The sequence below is a fragment of the Arvicola amphibius genome, chromosome 12 (assembly GCF_903992535.2).
Source record: "Arvicola amphibius chromosome 12, mArvAmp1.2, whole genome shotgun sequence".
NCBI lineage: Eukaryota > Metazoa > Chordata > Mammalia > Rodentia > Cricetidae > Arvicola > Arvicola amphibius.
Genome location: NC_052058.2, coordinates 79623663 through 79639278, shown reverse-complemented (window position 1 = coordinate 79639278; position 15616 = coordinate 79623663). Strand labels below are relative to the sequence as shown.

The 15616-nt window shown below is 32.9% G+C and overlaps 1 protein-coding gene across 2 annotated transcripts in view; it reads left to right on the top strand.

Annotated features, from left to right (window-relative positions):
• Kcnt2 (potassium sodium-activated channel subfamily T member 2) overlaps positions 1–15616 on the top strand; it is a 389981-nt gene that overhangs the window by 313512 nt on the left and 60853 nt on the right. The window contains exons 18-20 of one of the 2 annotated variants that reach the window (XM_038349153.1): positions 1393–1498; positions 5103–5275; positions 12852–12923. In XM_038349153.1, coding sequence (XP_038205081.1) covers positions 1393–1498; positions 5103–5275; positions 12852–12923 — 351 coding nt within the window. The remainder of the gene's footprint in view (positions 1–1392; positions 1499–5102; positions 5276–12851; positions 12924–15616) is intronic. The other variant, XM_038349154.1, reaches the window with a different exon arrangement.

Here is a 15616-nt window from a genome sequence, read left to right as displayed (position 1 = left end):
TTGTGCTGAGCAGCCAATGGCATTGGCCATTTGTTACAAGTGTTGTCACTGCGACAGGACAATCATCGCCAATCATGCCTCAGTCTCACAGTTGCGGTCATAAAAATTCATTTCATGCTTTATTGAACTGAAAATGAGCTGTCGTTGAAACTCAGAAAAATAAACTTGAAATTCATCCACAGTTTATTTGTTTCATACAATGTCAATATACATGAAGACAAAGTCTTGTCTCAAAGTATTCTCTCATCCAAATGCTCAAGTACATTTGGAGAATATAGATGGGAAACCAGCAGACGGGACACCATCCCTGCCGGCAACCATTCTTGTAGGAAATGTTTTAAACTATGAATGCAATACTTTTTCTTAGATTTCTAGATCACAGAGAGGTAAAAGAACTGTTTTATAAGTAAATCAAAGAGATATGAAAGTAACAGTGATAACTGCAGCTTCGAAACTTATAAACTATGCACAATTTAATGTGTATAAAACAGCATCTAGAAAGTACTATCAACAAGGCCTTAACTTTATGATATCACAGGAAACGTTACCAAAAATCAAGAGCCTCCCTTTTGAATGAGAAAATATTGCTTCAAGTAATTTTCTTTTATTTGCTAATTAACTTTTATGCTTCTGCCCTTTAGAAGTTCCATGTTCTACACTCGTGTAGCCAAAATGTGCAGGTGGCTGATTTTAAAAGTCAGTAAACAAACTAAATGTCTCTGATAATATTTTAAGAACAATTCCAGGAAACCTCCTGTTTTTCACTAATTAACTTACTTTTCCTCCTTTAGTTATGTGTGCATGGCTAATGAATATCGATACAGCAAAACATTATAATGCAGTCTGCCTTAAGTACACTTTGTAAGGCATAACATTGCTATTTGTTATGGATACATGTTTATGTCTTCAAGAACAATGATTGAGAAATGTTTTCTAAAAGGAAATGAATATTATGTATCTATGTTTCTTGTTGCAGTTGCTCATTTCTCTAGCTGAATCAAACACAAGTACCTCATTATTCAGATTAACATGAGTGTTAATGACTGTGGTGCCTGATGCTGGTTTCATTGAACAACAATGTCTGTGGTTCATTGCTGCTGATCTCAGTAACCAACGAGGGCTGTGGTTCATTGATGCTAATTTCATTAGTGGAGAACTCAAACCATATAATCTTTATTTTCTCTACTATTAAAAAATATAGGTAGCAAAACTTTATACTGAATCATATTTAATCATAATATACCTCACATTTTGAAGATCATGTTATTTTCACAATAAGATAGAAGCATAGATTTCTAATTCTAATGTAATTAAGCAGAAGATCAGGGTCATATCTGAGGGGTCCAGCTCTCCATGACTTCTCCAAAAGTAACATCTCATATTGTTTTCCAGATATGCCAAGGGCTACCCACCTTACTCTCCATACATAGGAAGTTCACCTACTTTTTGTCACCTGCTTCATGAAAAAGTGCCCTTCTGCTGCCTAAGATTAGACAAGGTAATGGTTACTTGTTGATGCTATTCTCTCCAATAATAAAATTATACTATGAGCTATTGAACACATTTAAATAAATTTATACAATTTGTCCAAAATACATTATTGGAAGTATAGATATGATAAAGTGTATTACTTATACACATGCTAAATACTTAAAAACATATAAAGTTCATCACATATAAACATATCATAAAATGGTTAATTTTGCTTTTATCCTCACACACAACTTTATCCATCTATTTAAGTAGCCAACTTGTGTTATTTTTTTAAAGGAAAGACAGAGGCATAAAAACTGTTAAATTACTTTTGGTTACTATTTAGTTACAATTTGTGTTTATTAGCATATTAAATCCATGTTTTAAAAAAAATCTCTTGATTAAATGAGACAAGTACATATATGACTAGGTAGAAGCCGATATATGTGTCTTGCCTCATATCTCATTCCCACATTTTTCATATAGTTCTCTCTTCCTGCCTGAAGGCTTTAAAGACTTTACTCAAACAGAACCGTCTGAGAATGTAATCAATTTTGTCTTTGTCTTTGATTTTGTCCTCCTGAGTAATGAAGAAAGGCTAAAGTGAAACATTACATACCCTAAAGAGATTCAAACATGCCTTGACTTCTAATCAGGGATTTCTTCATTTATTCTTTATTTTGGTTAAAATTATAATTCCAGCACCCTTTCATGTTCTGGACAACTTAAGAAAACCACAATGACATGTAGTTTTCTTATCTGTTAAATGAACATAATTTTAATGCTATAGCGTTCTTAGAAGGGTTATGTTAGTAATTAAATTTAATTTAAGATAGTTAATTATTGAATTGTGTTTCAACTCATTTTGTTAATATGCTTACTGTTTTCTCAGTTACAAATGTTGTCTGTTGCTACTCTTGAAGAAGACTGAAAGAATACTTGTGAGCTCTAAACTTCATCTACTTCAAGTTGGCCAGTGCTTCTTTCTCTTTCTCATAAGTATTCCATGTAACTCCATTTCATTGGGAATTCTATTTCTCAGGCCCTTAGTATTTTGATGTCCTCTTTTTTAACGTTGATTTTTGAAGCATTTGCTGTCACTGGTCATCTCTGTTTGTTTTACTAAATAAGACTTCTTCCATGGCTACAGTTTCCTAAGTCATGTTCAAGTATAGTACTTTTGATGTTTTCCTTCAAAAAAATTCTTGACATATATCTTAGGTGCCATGATACCTGAATTCACTTCATGGTAACACACACACATACACACACACAGAGAGAAAGAGAGAGAAGGAGAGAGAGAGAGAGAGAGAGAGAGAGAGAGAGAGAGAGAGAGAGAGAGAGAGAGGGAGGGAGGGAGGTTGGGGAAGCATCAGGAAACCAAAAAAGTAAAAGTGAATTATCATCAAGCAACTAATCTAATTCTCACTGTAAGAATCAGTTCTCAAATAAGATTATCGCCCCAGGAGAGGACCTTTAAAAGCAGTATATTAACAGCCTTTTGCTACATTAATAAAGGAAAATATGTAGTTTTATTGATTCGTGGCTATAGAGGAGATTATTTCGCTGTTTTATTAACATTAGACTGGTATATAGTGTCTGCTCTGAAAATGGAAGTTTACTTTGGGATTATGGGGTGGCATTAATCAGTAGGCTCCACTGTTTCTGTGAAGTGGGTAGATTGGGATGGCATTATCATTCTGTCCCAGTGCCAATGTATTTCAACACTACCTTCACATTGTCTCTTTGGATTTTCTTAATAACTGTGTCCCTTCCATGTCTTCATGAGCCATAAATTCTCTTACCTTGTGATGTTTCATGGGTGTTGCAGTTCTAACTTTTCTAAGCCTTCACTCATCCGTATTTTTCAACCCCTTTTTTGGTGACCTTATCTATTTCTTTATATGTCTGTAGATTCTGAATATCAGAACTATAAAAATATCTACCCTACATCTTATGAGGACTTGTTGCTTCTCTTCGTTACTGTTTTCTTTCTTTAGATATTTCTCCTCTACTTACTAGATCATTTTCATACAGCCTTATTTTCAACTTTTGGAATTTCTGCAAGTGAAATTTTGTGGTTGACAGTTTTTTTCATTATGCCTTCCCTTAGATGCCTTTCGTCTCTATTCTAGAGGGATGGTGTGCTTGGTGTGTACATTTGCAATAGCTTCTTTCTTCAATGCCTCTATCCTTATGACTACTATAAATATCCATCATTCTTATTGTTATCTTTTGTAGCTAATCAGTCTTTTTTCATGGATGATTAATGTCCCATAGTCTTGGTGGGCCTATGCTTTCTTAAGTATGGGAATATGTGACTTTGTTTATTCATTTGGATTAGCATTCACTGATTCTTTGAGGCTTTGTGGCTTCTTCACTCCTAGAAGATTCTCAGTCAATATATATTTGAATAAGGTTTCTTTCTGACTGTGATTTCTATTTCTGCTTGTAGATTTTATTTTTGCTTTGTCTTTTGCATTTGGGTTGCTATTTTATCTCTGTTCTGTAGTAGATTCCTTCAACTACATTAAATAAGTTATTTAATTTTTTTACACTACTGGAAATTGAGCTTGCTGTTTCACCCATACTCAGAATGTGCTTTACCACTGACCTGTATCTTCAACAATGAATTAACTTTTGAGTTATATTGCTCAGCTTGAGAGGATATATAAAAATAAATATAATATATCTAAGCAACTGTTTTGAATATTAAATAGGGTTTTGTTAGTTATTTAAGTGGTTTTTTATTATTTCTTTAAGCATATTCCACAATATTTTGTGACTGTTGCAGCATCAAAATCTGTAGTCTTTATAGATATAATTGTTTTCTTATTTTTTCACACATGGTCCTTCATTTCCACCACATAAAAAAACAATTTTATTAATGAATAATGGAACAGATACTTTATAGGTAAGGAACACACAAAGAAGTAAATAATACAGACTCAGATAAATGAAAAGTTTATGTAGAGGCATTATAATGGTGAAATAAATCTAATAAGTCCGTTAACACAGGTAATTTAGACTGAAAATTGTCTTGATTCAGTAATGTTATTTTTTTCTGAGTCTAACTTTTTAGAAATTAAATTTTTTTCTAACAATTTTGTGCTCACTTCAGCTCTGTAGTGAGTTCTGATCAAGTGTTGGGCTTTGCTTTGTGTGTATTGCTTTTTACACTTTAACACAGGTATGGACTTGAACAGTTCAGTTTTCTTCTTTTCTAGTTTTTCTGTTTTATTTTCTTTTTTATTGAAAAACTTTAGCTACTAATGGGAATGTCTATGAGGCTTTTTAGCATCAAGGTATTTTCAAAATGGGAGTCACATGTCAATGCTATATCATAAGAGATGCTGAGTGACTCTACTGAAGCAACTTTTAGCTTGTAGTGCGAGCAGGACACACGTCGCCCACTTTCAGCATCACTTGTACCCTGCCTCTCCTTTTCATGATTTATCACTGTTTTCCCACATCAAGCTGGAGAACTAGGTAAAGACAAATGTAACTGTGCTCCAATCGGATAGAAAACTAGTTAGATGAATTGTACATAACCATATATCCTAAATTCTTTGACCAAATTTTAGTGGAGTGTAAAAATGGCATTTCTTTGTATAATTTTTCTTCCCTAGAGTTGCCAGCATAACTACTATGAGGACGCAAAAGCCTATGGATTCAAAAATAAGCTAATTATAGTTGCAGCTGAAACAGCTGGAAATGGATTATATAATTTTATTGTACCTCTCAGGGCATATTATAGACCAAAGAAAGAATTAAATCCCATAGTTCTGCTATTGGATAACCCGTAAGTATATTTTAAGATACACAGACAGAGATTTTAATTTTACTGTACATTAAAATAATTTACTTAAATTTACTGATACTACTTTAAATCAGATACATTATGGTACAGAATTCATTGGGAGATAGAGTATATGCTATGATGGAAAACATTATTGATTATGGTAATGTTTCATCAATACTAGTCAAATATCATTGAGTTGGAGACTTTTATTTGAAATTAATATGCAAATGGTCATGTACTCATAGTACCAGTTGTAAGTAGCCACTGAAATATCTTTTGCAAATTTCTTCAATTTAATCAACAGGCATGTAAGACACCTGCCAAAATTTTACAGTTTTGTTCTTTATCCATAAATAATCAGAAAAGCATTTACTGATCTACCTTTATATCTTATAGCTTGGAATGTCACTGTGTATTTTACTTATGATGATGTTCATATACGATAACAAAAAACAGCTGTGTAGCATCACCTCTGTATGTCTGGAAACTTTTTTATTGGATTACTTTTTAAAATATGACTACTTAATCATTTAGAAAATCCTACAGATGAATACATACGTCCCTGAATGAAATGGTCAAAATGATTTTATTTTAAAGTTACACGGCCCTTCACTGTAAGTGTAAACAAATTGGTTGTCATGATCACAGTGTTAGAAGATATTAAAGCATATGAAAGCAAACGTCAGGAGTTTGACAGTCAGTGTGTAGTATGGTCATAACAGTAGAAGGATTGTCAAGCTCCTTCCCAGTTTTTTGATACACTCTGAATTCTGGAGGTTCTCTGCGGAGAAGCTGCAGAGCAACCAAGTTGTTACTATAGACACTTCAGTTAACTAAGTAAAACATTCAGTTTGGAGCTGATTTTCTATGGGATGTCCTTATAATGGGACAAACAATATGAAAAATAGCCATCGCAGACTACTGTGGTATCCTCATAGTGATTGACAAGAAAGGTTAACTCAGTTAAAGCTCCCAGTTATAAAAAATATAAAAGGAAGACCATCAAAAGAAAGAAGTAGACTGTGTTTAGAACATCCTCTGATAGTACTCAAGCTGGAACGGTCTGTCCTTTTCCTCACATTATTTCAATATTAAATTTTGGTTCCTGATATGTAACTTTTCACCTACCACCTCTAAAAATACTCATTTTCTCCTGGAGTGATGTCCTACTTATGAAATAAAAGTATACTCCTCATTTTTAGTTTCCATTCTTATGAAGTAGTCTTAACTCATCCATTTATTCCCCTTTATTTCATTATCATATCTAACATGGCTCAAACCATTCCATTCAAAATTTTATTCAAAATCTAATAAATTCCATCATATTTTGAAGAAAAAGTCACTATCATTTCTGAATACTAGAGTATTGGTTCATTCAATAGGATTATATAGTCTGGGATTCTTTGTATATAGCCCTATTTTCTGAATGTGATTAATCACACAAAATGTCTGAAAACTCTGTTATCTGGATTACTGACAGGATACTATTTCTCCTTAAGGTCACTATTTCTGTGCATATATCGCCTTTCAGGACTCTCTTAATTGAATGAAACCATGAAGATCAATTTAAAAATTTGGTGGGCTTTCCCTGTATATAGTTATAATAATAGTGAATGTTAAATATTCATTACAAATCTTCATATTTGATATTTGTATTTTATTTTATATATTCATAATACATAGAAATCATGGCTCCAGAGAAATGTACTCAGGGAGTTAGCAGTCTTAATGGTTGCATTTAATTTAAACATTTGAATAAACTTTTGTTATGGATGGTATGAAGCAGAACTAAAGATGTAATGACATCCAGATAATGTTCCCAACGTCAATTTTAGAATTAGGTCCAGCTATGCAATGACTAATTCATTGCTCTTTCCTCTCTATCTTACCTAAGGTAAGATTTAGTAACAAATGTACAGACAATATGTATTGTTTTCAGTTAGTTTTATAGACAACAATCTAGCTTAAATTCCAATATTTACCCATTGAAGATATATCACCATTACCAGTTGCTGATGGTATGGATTATAAATTTCAACATGGTGCTGTTGTTTGCTGATTTATGCTAAGCATAATTCTACTTAAGTTTAAAGTGGTTATTATATTATCATACACTATGTATTATAATTGTTTCAATTTATTTACTAAATTCCAAGGACATGTTATAAAACCTTCAGCTTCCTGGATATGTCTCAAAAGTGACATCTAACATTTTTACTTATCTTCAGTTCCCTTGATGAAGAATGAGGAATCAAAACCTGAACTCCAATAGCTAATTCTCCTGGGAGTCCTATGCAATCTTTCCTCCCCCTTTGAAACAAGGAAGCACCTGTTGCTCTGAAATGGCTTCTGTTCTGCAATTTGTTATACAAAATTATATAAAATGATGTTATTCTCTTTAAAATAGATCTATATCTAATAACTTTTATAATCATGACCCTTCCTACTTTGGCAACATTACTTAATTTTGAGGTTTGACAAAGTTTAAATGAGCAGTGGTAAAGGTAATGTTAAGTGAATGGCTGTGGAGATAAGTTAATCAAAAAGACAAAGCTAATTCCATATAGAAACAGATGCATCATAAATATGAAGTATTAAAATGCAAATCCACTTAATACTTAAAACACACAACAGTATAAAATAGATGTTCACAGAATATTTCCTAACAAAAAGACTTACACATTTCAATGTTTATCAAGCCTTGCATATTGAAAACATTTTTTCTGTGTCTCATCAGAGCAATGCTGTTCTGTCCACAGTTCATCAGAGTGATGTCAGTTCTGATTGGGACACCATCTGTTCTCCTCGGTGTTCCATGCTAGAAAGATTTTAAATATTTTTATTATAGACACTACCTTAAAGGTCACCCAGCTGAAATTTAGCTGACAATAAAAGCTGGAATATATTTAACAAAGTTAGACAAAAATGAGCCAGAAAACAGGAGATGGGGCAAGTTCAGAGTGGTATGGAGGTATCCAGGCCATGGTGACGCATGTCTTTAATCATCCCAGTACTCAGAAGACAGATGCAGATGGGTTTCCGCAAGTACATGGCATGTCTGGTCTACAAAGTGAGTTCCAGAACAGTCAGGACTCCACAAAGAAACCCTGTCTTCAAAAACAAAAACAAACAAACAAACATAAATGAGTGAGATGCATGCTGATGTCATTAATTTTTACACTGATCATTTTTTACATCAATCTACCTCTTTGCATATAATATGTAAACACTTCAGCTTATTTGTCAATAATTGCTAAAATACAATAAATACCCCCCTTATCCTTTTGTTTGAGGCAGACCAAATGAGATCTAAGCTTAACCTCTAGAGCAGCATGGATGATATTTATTCTTGTACCTCGTCTCCTTTTTTCTTTAATTTGTAAATGGCAAGAAATTTAAGTTAGTCCCAGACTTAGATAATATATGTAGCATACTAAGGCAACGTCAAATTTATGTGACAGCCCAGAAATGCTAGAATTTCTTCTCCTATTAAAAAGTTTGACATTGTTACTATTTAAGTTATTGGAAGGTCTTATATTAACCCAGAGGACAAGAAAACATAGTGTGAAGACATAGTTCAATGAAAGAACGCATGCCTACAATGTGAAAGACCCCATCTTTGAACACTAAAACACACACGCATGCACGTTCACACACATGTGCACATTGATTTTAAGGATTTGCAACTAAGCTTAATCTCTTAATGTTTTTTTTAAAAAATTATAGGAATATGGGTGTTTTGCCTGAATGCTTTCTTGTGCAACACTTGTCTAACTGGATCCTACAAAGCAGGGAAGAGGGGGTTTGATTCCCTGTAACTAAAGATATAGAGTTGTGAGCTGCCTGTGGGTGCTAGGAGTCGTTCAGGTGCTTGCTAGAGCAGTGAGTATTCTTATCTGCTGAGCCATCTCTACAGCCCCTGATCAAACAATTTTAAAAAAATAAATAAATCAACTACCTAAACGTATACTTGTAAAATATTGATGAGATAAGCTTTGCTCATAAAAATATATTAATTTCTTTCCTTAGAGATGAAGCAAAAATAGTGTGTATTTATTTAATTGGATAGGAAATTTGCTCTTGAGTTTTGCAAATCGGTAAAATTTATGAGCCTTTTCACTGTCTGGCAATACTGAGCTACTTTGTGTTTTAATATACAGTGTCATTGTGAGAGATTTATGAAGATTCAAGTCTTTGTATTCACACTCAGTGTTCTTAGTAGACTCTATAGATAGAGCTGTAATCACCAAATGTACTTTTATACTTCTACTTATTAACACTGACTGCTTTGTATATTTTTGTCATTTTATTTAATTTATAACTGGTAATTCTGTCTTTTTTTTTTACTTTGGTCTATGAATTTATTCTGATCTGCATCAATTGACATATTTATCACTGTCTCTCAGATTAAACAAACTAAAATATTTATTTGTGTGTAATAAGTGATTTATCTATTTTGTATAAATACTGTTTTACATTTTTATGTTTTTTATAAAATTTATAGATAAGTCATCTGATCCTTTCATTACATTTCCTTTTATCTTTTCATCGTGATTCCTTCATGCCACATTTAAAAGACAAAATAGGATTCTCTATTTGGCAACCAGAAAAAATTCACACATTTTATTTTGTTTTATTAATAATTTTCTTGTATATTAAAGTTTTCCTTGTACTTTTGGAACATGATACAAAATAGAGACAAGAAACATATTTGTAATGAATGTTCTATGTGTTTATTTAGTTTCTCAATATTAATGCTTCTCAATGTAAAATTATGCTTGCTAATTCACTGTCTCCCAATGAGTAGGAAAATTCAATTATTAAGTAGCTTGGTGTTGCAAATACTGTTGTCAACTTTGAACAGTTACAAAATATATGAATGCAAAATTTTTTGTTTCTTTAAATATCTCATTTCTTTTACATCATAGAGGAGTCTTAAAGTTAGTGTCTTTCATCAAAAATATGTATTTACAAAGTTTAGGGTACTTGATTTTCCCTTTTGGTAGCTGAAACCACATGAAGATGCATAGTATTATCCCAATTTAAAAGCAATTTTGAACAATTTGGAAGACTCTGGTTCATTTAAATACATGTTGTAAATACATTGTAAATAACATTGATGAGTTTTCTTTAAAAAGACCCCTTTTCCCACACATTTAAAGTTTGTCATCTCTTCAACCAAAGGATGAAAAAGAAATCTATGAAGGTCTCATCTTGAATTTTACCTCTCACATGATGGCAGCCATAGCTTAAAGCCTTATTTGCCACAATGACCTGGGTACACTTTATTTCTTAGAAAAATTTATGTCTCTTTTGAATTCAATGATCTATTATGCAATAGTTCAGAAAAGCATAGACTGGAGACTCAGTGGGAAAATTTGTACAGAGAGATAGTATAAAGAATTGATATAATCTTAACCTAAAAGAATATGGCAGATTAAACTAGATATCATTAAATACATGTTCATATCTACAATTACCAATTAGGAATGGCACTTAATAAAACAAAAACAAGCTATTAATGTAAAATTAGCCCAACAATGCTCTTAAGACCAAAAACATCTTGATCTCTCAGTACTTTTAGTGCTTGCATCCTTACATATACGTCTAAAATTATGAAGTTTATCGATATCCTCAAAACATTGTCTTTCTCTGTTGAGAAGCAACAAAGTGTCTACAAATAGAATTGAAATCTCTCTCCTAAATCCCACAAATGTATGTGTTAGAATACTGATTCAAATCATCATATATCAAGAGCTTGAAGGATGACTTAAGACTGACAATAATATCTACTCTGTGAATGCCTGGGAGCTTGACAAAACTGACGGTGCTCAAAAGCCATCTAAATGTGTGCATAGTGTGCTATATCTAAATGTGTGCATAGTGTGCTATATCTAAATGTGTGCATAGTGTGCTATATCTAAATGTGTGCATAGTGTGCTATATCTAAATGTGTGCATAGTGTGCTATATCTAAATGTGTGCATAGTGTGCTATATCTAAATGTGTGCATAGTGTGCTATATCTAAATGTGTGCATAGTGTGCTATATCTAAATGTGTGCATAGTGTGCTATATCTAAATGTGTGCATAGTGTGCTATATCTAAATGTGTGCATAGTGTGCTATATCTAAATGTGTGCATAGTGTGCTATATCTAAATGTGTGCATAGTGTGCTATATCTAAATGTGTGCATAGTGTGCTATATCTAAATGTGTGCATAGTGTGCTATATCTAAATGTGTGCATAGTGTGCTATATCTAAATGTGTGCATAGTGTGCTATACCTAAATGTGTGCATAGTGTGCTATATCTAAATGTGTGCATAGTGTGCTATATCTAAATGTGTGTATAGTGTGCTATATGGAAATCAAACTAGAAATGACTACAGAAAGTGAATATGGTTATCAGTTAAATAATTCAATATTTTCAAAACTTAATTATGTAGATTAAAACGAAGTAAAAGTACCAGTTCATTCACTATTGCAAATAAATTCACTGGAGGGAGAAATTCAGGCAAAATTTTAATAGTATCATCATTTGGAAGTTTTCTTAATAACATTACTGTATTGTGCTTTCTTTTTCTTTAGAGTTTAAGGAAATAGGAGGGACAATAGCAGAAAGAAAACAGTTAGGAAAAGAATTGATCAAACTGGGGATCAGCATCTGGGAAATAGCAAAGACTCTCTCATTACCTTAACCTGGAATTTCCCTACTCTGTTGTCCTTGCCAAATCTCTACTCAGTTTTCAAAACCCAAAGTAAATATTACCTCTCTGTAATATTCTCCAGTTCCACCACCTGTCTTTTTAAAGAATGAAACATATTGTGTTTTCATGATTTTATCTATGTAGTTGAAATTCTACATATCTTATAAAGTAATCAGCTGCAGTTTTGAAATATAAAAGAATAAACTTTGAATTTGTATATGCCGAATATTATAAACTAAAAGCTATTAAGTGGATATGGCTTATTAGGTGATTTCTAAGAACATTTGAACTTTACGTTTCTTTCCTTCGCTGATCTTATAAGTAAAGATTTTGGTCTTAATAAACATTTGCTCACCGTTACATTGGGTAAATATCACTGTAATTTTATATAACACAGTTTTCCATGCATGTATGGACCTTATACCCGACACACTGAGATATGGAGCATGCTGTGATTATATACATACCTTTGACAAAGCTCTTTTGATTCTCAAGCTTACAAATTACTTCTTAGAGGCATTTGTGATGCTTGAAGTCATCTAAGAAAACAAAACCATTTGTTCTTCATTGTCAAATCCTTTTTTACATTGGGTAACTGAACTAATTGATAAATATTAAGTACTAACTAAGAGTAATCATGAAGAATTTTGTAGAATTATGCCATAATGTTTCTGATTTATATTTCATACTTCTTTGTGTGTTTTGTGGTTCATAAGAAGTGAAAATGATATTCTTTAGCAAAATAGCAGTTTAGGATGTACCTTGTGTTTGGTTTTGGAAATGCAAACTAAATGAACTTGCTTCCCTTTCCTAGAAGTGCTGCCTCTGTTGTGACACTGTGTTTCATTTTGTAACCCATCTGCTACATAGGCCAGATATGCATTTTCTGGATGCAATCTGTTGGTTTCCAATGGTTTACTACATGGTGGGCTCTATTGACAAGTAGGTAACAATGTCTATGGCAAATGAGTAGTGTAGTGCCCTGTGGTCTGTCAAGTGCTGTGTCTTGGTCCTGCATGATGAGTGTACTTTGTCGTGTTGATACAGTAAATATGGTGACCCATGCTTGTAGAGCTCATGCCCCTGTGTTCTCAATCTTCTATCATACTGCCTAATCCATAATTCATTGCTGAATTGCAACAGACTTTGCTGCATGTCAAACTGGTCAAGTGCATACCATTTGCAGAGCTCTTTCTGTCTCATGACTCTTGCAAACGGAGCACTTTTTGCAGTAATATTATTGCTAACAGCATAAAAAAGCTTTAAAAATTCCACATTTCAATGCAGTGAGACCATTATAATAACTTGAAATAAAAATAGTAAAAATAGCTTGACAAGTTATTCAAGCATATTTAGTAATTTATAATAATATAGTTTCTCAATTGAAATTATGTAATGCATGTAATTATGTAATGCAGTAACATAAAACATAAATACTGTTGTGACATCATTATTGAGAAAATGTAAATTATCACCAGACAAATTACATGAAATACTATTGTAAAGTTTTTAAGCTAATAAAAAAGGAAACTTAGAGAATTAAGCTCTCAAGGAGGAGATGAACCAAGGTTGATTGATTTTAGACTTGTAAGTTCAAGGTGGGTCACCATATCTATATGCACGTGTATATATTAGTGAGGGAATTATATATGAAGTGTCCATGTATAATTCTTGTTTGCGTTATTTGAAATTTCCATGCAATATAAACCCTATTTGGAACAAAAATACTTCCTCATACTTGCAAATTTCACATTCTAGTCCTTAGAAAAACTGAGTCATGGAAGGGTAAAAAAGGGACCCCTGGTTAGAGTGTCTTTAGGGCTTATTTCCCTTGGATTGCTTTTCATTGGCTGCCATCTGGTGGCTGAACTTTGTAAAGCAACCATGCTTAAAAATGAAACTCTGGAGCAGTACCAGGGAGGGGAAAGATAGCCCAGAGTCAAAAAAATACGTCCAGAGGCTACTCAAAAAAGTTAGGGTGTTAGTTAGAAAAACTAAAGCTTGGATAGCATAGCAGTTTCAAATATTTCACTAGTAACATCTCAATCATTTTATTACCTCTAAATTTTAACACATAATTTAGTGATAATTCACAGGAAATAATTTAAGGATGGAATCAACAGATGCACCCAAGAGCATGTGAAGTCAAGATACTTAGAACAATCCCACTTAAGAAAATCTGTGTTCAACATTTCATCAGTTTTGTGAAATTACTTATTCTTTGACTCAGCAAAACTGACTTCTTACAAATCTATATTCCCTTTTCTTATAAAATTCTAATCGAGACTTTTGATGGAAAAAAAAATCTTTTGAAGGCTGAAATATTAGGAAATAAGTTGAAATCACTAGATGCTAGAAGAGAGTTGACTTAGTCATCATCATATTCTCCACAAGGGGAAACAGCTTTTTCCAGTGATCAAGGGCTCTTAAACCAAGGAGTTACAAATGCTGACAAGCTCGTTAGCACTGGCTTAAACCCCCAGTTGCTGCCAGATGCTTTCTATAATATACTTTTATGATGCAATAATAAGTACAATGGATCTCCTACACTTAAAGCCGATCTATTATATTAGGGATTTAATCTTGAAGAACATTGTGTTGATTGAATGTTATGTTTCTGAACTCTTTTCTCATGGTGAATTTATTTGGAATGAAATTCTGTTTTCACAGTTTTAACTATAAAATCTCTGTCACAGAAAATAGCTCCAAAATTTAAACACAGTATTTGTCTCTCCTGCTGCCCCCCCTCATCCCTTCTGCCCGGCCCGCCACACACCTGAATTATTTCTGGAGGTCTTAGGCTTAGTCCTTGGTAATGCCACTGTGAGGTACATGGCTTTATGAACCAACCATCTGCTTTAAAGAAATTTCTAGAAACAAAGTTCAGTAACTATCAGTAGCGACTGTAGTTGTGTACATTTTACTGTTGCTATTTTAAATCAGGAGGTCTGGCCTCATTTTCTTCTTATCTGTCTTCACTGAACCTTGTAACTACTACATTCTTGTACAGGGTCAAATATAGTCCCACTCAATTTTGTCCTGGCATTTGTTTTTTTTTTATTTTTTTTAAGTCTGTATACAGCAAAAACAGTGAAACAGTTGCCCTGTTTCAGTCTCAATGGTAAACATCCTTTTCTCTAATTTTATGGAAAATGCTGGTCAAGACATTTTACAGGGACAGGAAGGAAAACTGACGAGAATAGATAATAAGTGCTTGAACCCTAGTTTTTCCAATCACCTCAGGCAGACAAAAAATCTTGGGCCACTCAGTCCTTTGCTAAAAAGTTGTTCTAGCTTTATTTATCACAAGTAGGTATACATATGCATATATCCCACTCTCTTTGTAGTGTAGGAAGAATCTGTAGTATATAGATTTTACATAAATAAGTATAAACATTTAAAAATACCTATAGCATACTTCTACATTAGCTTTGTTATCTGAATTACCATAGTCTTTACCCCTCTTATACTTTCACAAAAAGCTTTTTAGAATCTTCAACCAATTGTCATATTGTGTCCTTGAAGTAGTACATCAACTGTAATAATGAATTATCATTAGCATACTTTCTATTTTACTGTTTACATAGTAAGTGTTACTAAAAACAGATTCCAAATATGGGTGCTTTGAAACAGTT